This window comes from Microtus ochrogaster, chromosome 7 (genome assembly GCF_000317375.1).
Source record: "Microtus ochrogaster isolate Prairie Vole_2 chromosome 7, MicOch1.0, whole genome shotgun sequence".
NCBI lineage: Eukaryota > Metazoa > Chordata > Mammalia > Rodentia > Cricetidae > Microtus > Microtus ochrogaster.
The window spans coordinates 5,485,021-5,488,595 of NC_022014.1; the positions used below are offsets into that span (position 1 = coordinate 5,485,021).

General features: G+C 52.9%; 1 protein-coding gene across 1 annotated transcript in view; it reads right to left on the minus strand.

Annotated features, from left to right (window-relative positions):
* The window catches only part of Srl (sarcalumenin), a 44,448-nt gene extending 41,175 nt beyond the window's left edge, over nucleotides 1-3,273 (minus strand). Inside the window, exon 1 of the mRNA XM_026780697.1 lies at nucleotides 3,213-3,273. Coding sequence (XP_026636498.1) covers nucleotides 3,213-3,273 — 61 coding nt within the window. The remainder of the gene's footprint in view (nucleotides 1-3,212) is intronic.
* Between the last annotated feature and the right edge of the window lie 302 nt (nucleotides 3,274-3,575).

The following is a 3,575-nucleotide window of genomic DNA, read 5'->3' on the forward strand; positions in this document are numbered from 1 at the left end:
CCATCCCCCGCTGTGTGCAGCACACTCTCCCAGGTTGGAATAGAGAATGTGCCCATCCCCCGCTGTGTGCAGCACACTCTCCCAGGTTGGAATAGAGAATGTGCCCATCCCCCGCTGTGTGCAGCACACTCTCCCAGATGTCACCTTCATTCCCACCAGGAAGCATAGCACCCAGCCTAGTCTCCCAGGCCAAGCCAGCAGCAGAAGCAGCCACCTTGTCTCCTTTGTGTCCATAGGAGTTGGGGCCTTCTCAGCCTACACTCACAAGCAGGCACCAAATGGCCAGCTGGTTGCAACTGGCCTCCTCTTCGCCTCCCTCAGGAGGTAAGAGGACAAAAGCACAGGGAAAGACCTGACTCCCGGTTCTGGCCAACCGAGAACTAGCTGTCTCATATATGGGGCAGAAACAGAATTTCCCAAACTGTGGTTCCCCGTGATAGTAGGAAAGGAATCACTGTTCCAAACAGACGAACCCGTAAGCACATCCTGGCATAGCACTTCACAGACTCCATGTGCAAAATGGGAGGCACAGTGCACTTGGGCCTGTCATAGCTAGTATCAGGGGACATCACTTTGGGAGCTAGAAAGGTTTCTGGGGTCAGTTCTCTCCCCAAGAACTCTGAATTCAGTCCTCTTAGCCTCCCTACAGAAGACAGCAGCAGCTGAACTGCCCTGTGGAGGAGATGGAAGGGAAGTTCTCTTTGGGTATACCAGCCGTATAGGAGTGACATGGACACGTTGTCCTAGGCCTATAGACAGGAGCTCCCAGCATAACCAACCCCTCGGGATGGCAGAGGGGGGCCAGAGAGGAGTCAGAAATCTGCAAACCAGGGCTGAGATGGGTATGGGGGCGATGAATGGACACAAAAATCCCAGATCCCTCATCACAGAGCAGGAAGCAAAGGTGTCATGAATCGGCCTTTCACAATACACACCAATGGCTTCACCCCTAACAAATGCTGTCTTAGCATCACCTACTGCTCAACCCTCCAGGGAGTCAAAGAATTCAAAGCAACATTCTCAGGAACTTCCCGGGTGGCCTCATCTGTGCCCCTTTCCACGTGTGCGCACAGGCGCTGTCAGAGGAGGAACACAGCTCCCCAGAGGAGTGATAACTGGCACGTGTGCCCCTGTCACTGCCCGGAAAGGTCCCCTCACTTCTCTGGGTTGTCCTCTCCTTCACTGTCCAAAGAACACATGGAATAAGTCATCTCTAGGGTTCTTGATGAGACCTACCTCCCTGCCAGGTGCAGACCCCAGGAAGCACTCAGGTCATTGTAAAGAACTCAGGGCAACAGGACAAGGTATCTGGTGACAGGAGCCCATGGCTGCTCCAAGTCCTGGTGTAGGTACTTGTGACTCATAGCTAGGGAAGCAGGGTGCTGGGTCTCCTAACAGGAAGAAGAGTCAACTACCCAGCCTAGAGGAAATGCAGGAGCAATGTGGAGGAGATAAAAAAAAAAAAAACAGGCGAGTTCCAGGATTCCTATCCTTGGAAGCTGGGGTAGGGCTAGAGAAGAAAGACATCTGCTTCTTCCAGCCCAGGGCAGAGCAAAATGGGGGTAAATGACAGGAGGAGTGGGGAGAGGAGTTCAGGTACAAAGATGTGATCTTTGACCAGGATGGCACCTTCTGGGGGAAAATCCACCACTAGGAAAGACTGCTGTCGTAAGGGTACAGGGAAATAATCTGGTGTCTTGGAACCTCCCACTACGTTCAAGCAGCAGCCACCTTACAGTATGAATCTCCTTCTGGGCAGAGTAATGGTCACTCGGCTGGAAGGAGCAGGCAGGGGAATTTGCACACTAATGGACCCGCAGGAGCAGGCATGCTCACACTGCTGGGTGCAGGAAAGTAACAGCCTGGAGAAATGTTCACACAAAGCACGTGCCCCTTTTCCCCATAGCGAGGGCTCTGAGCAGAGATTTTGGAATATTCTGGATATCCAGTTCCCTCTATACGAAGAGAGAATATAAAAGATGCCCCTAAAAGGACAGAAATTCCTGGGACTCTGCTGTGTGGAAGCTTCAAGGTGGCAGCTGGGAAGGGGAAAGGGGAGAGGGTGGCAGTGGCTTCAGGCTCAGGATCCAATTACAGGACTGTTTCCATACTTAGCCACCTGACAGCCGCTCGGAATACTCACCACTCCAGCCACCAGAGCCCCACAGACCAAATTAACTCAAGGGCAGACAAGGGCAGGGCCCAGAAGCAAGTTCAATAGCCCAGAGGCCCCCAGCCTTATCTCTTCCACCCTCACAGAACGTCTTTTGTTCATCCTGCTGCCTGTCCTCTCGCTAGGACTGTACCTCTGTAGCTCCAGAGTCTCATGAGAGAGAACCTTAAAAACCTAAGGGCAGACCCACAAACCTCACGATCTCATGTGCAAAGACCAAGTGCTAGTCCCAGAGACAAGCTGCACAGTCCTAGATTCTTAGGGCACCTCCCCCAAAGAATCCCCAAGGGGAAGCCAGCCTTGGGAGTCTAAAGAAGAAGACAAGTGGCAAAATGATCGGGTGTCCCCTCCACAGCCTATAAATAGCCCCCATGCTGCAACCCAAGCCACCGCCTCTGTCACACAAAGTGCTGAGATGTCAAAGGAAAGCCACGGTGTGCAGAGCCGAGCCCCCTTCTTGAAAGACCCTACAACTCATGCAGGCTTCCTCCCATTTCTCTCTGCATTCTGTCAAGTTGCTTCCAACACAATCACCAGTTCTCAGCTTTATGTTCAATCCAACCCTATCCTGACTCGTCCTGCCCCGCTGTTCATAAAAATGATTCCCAGCTTTGCCTACAGTGTCCCACTCTGTCCGTGGACATGCAAACCTAAGATCACCAGCTAGAACAGAGTCCTCTGTCCTATCCCCTACCAAGAGAGTAACTCAGAACCTCCATTCTAAAATTATGTTGTTTTTATTCATCTCAGAGATCCCTCTAGGCTTGACTTGGAGGGTCCTCTTTTCCAGCATGTTCCAGCCAGACTCCTTTCTCTAAACCTGGCCCAGACCTCAGAACCATCTGCTCTCATTTCTTCTTAGAGCCCCTCACGAGCCCCCAGTTCTCTCTAGCATCTCATCCTCTGTGTCCCAGGCCCCTGTGAGAGGGCAGTGATACCAACAAGAAGCAAAGTCCTGCCGTCAGCCCTAGCCCCCTACTCCAATAAAAACTTGGGACCGCCAGGGGTCTAGCAGGAGCCATTTGTGCAGGGCGCATACCTGCTTGTCCTGAGAGCAGCAGCGAGGCCACGCAGCAGCAGAGCAGGAGCAGCGCCCTCATGGTGACTGCCAAGAGAGCCCAGCTGCTCCTCGCCTCTATTTATATGGTGGGTGCAGGCAGCCACAGCGGGCAGTGGAGGGCGGGGAGAAGGGTCACACAGTCACTAGGGCAACTGGGCAAACATGATAGGGAAGAAGCCCAGACCCTCAGGGATACTGCAGGTGCTGCCCTAATCTCAAGCACCAGAAACCAGAGCCCAGTACTGCCCAGGATCGTTTGGTCCAGGGTAAAGACTAAGAGAGTAAAATGAGATGGCCTTTGGGCTGAGGCTCAGGAGTTAGGAACTTGCCTCTTCCTAGAAT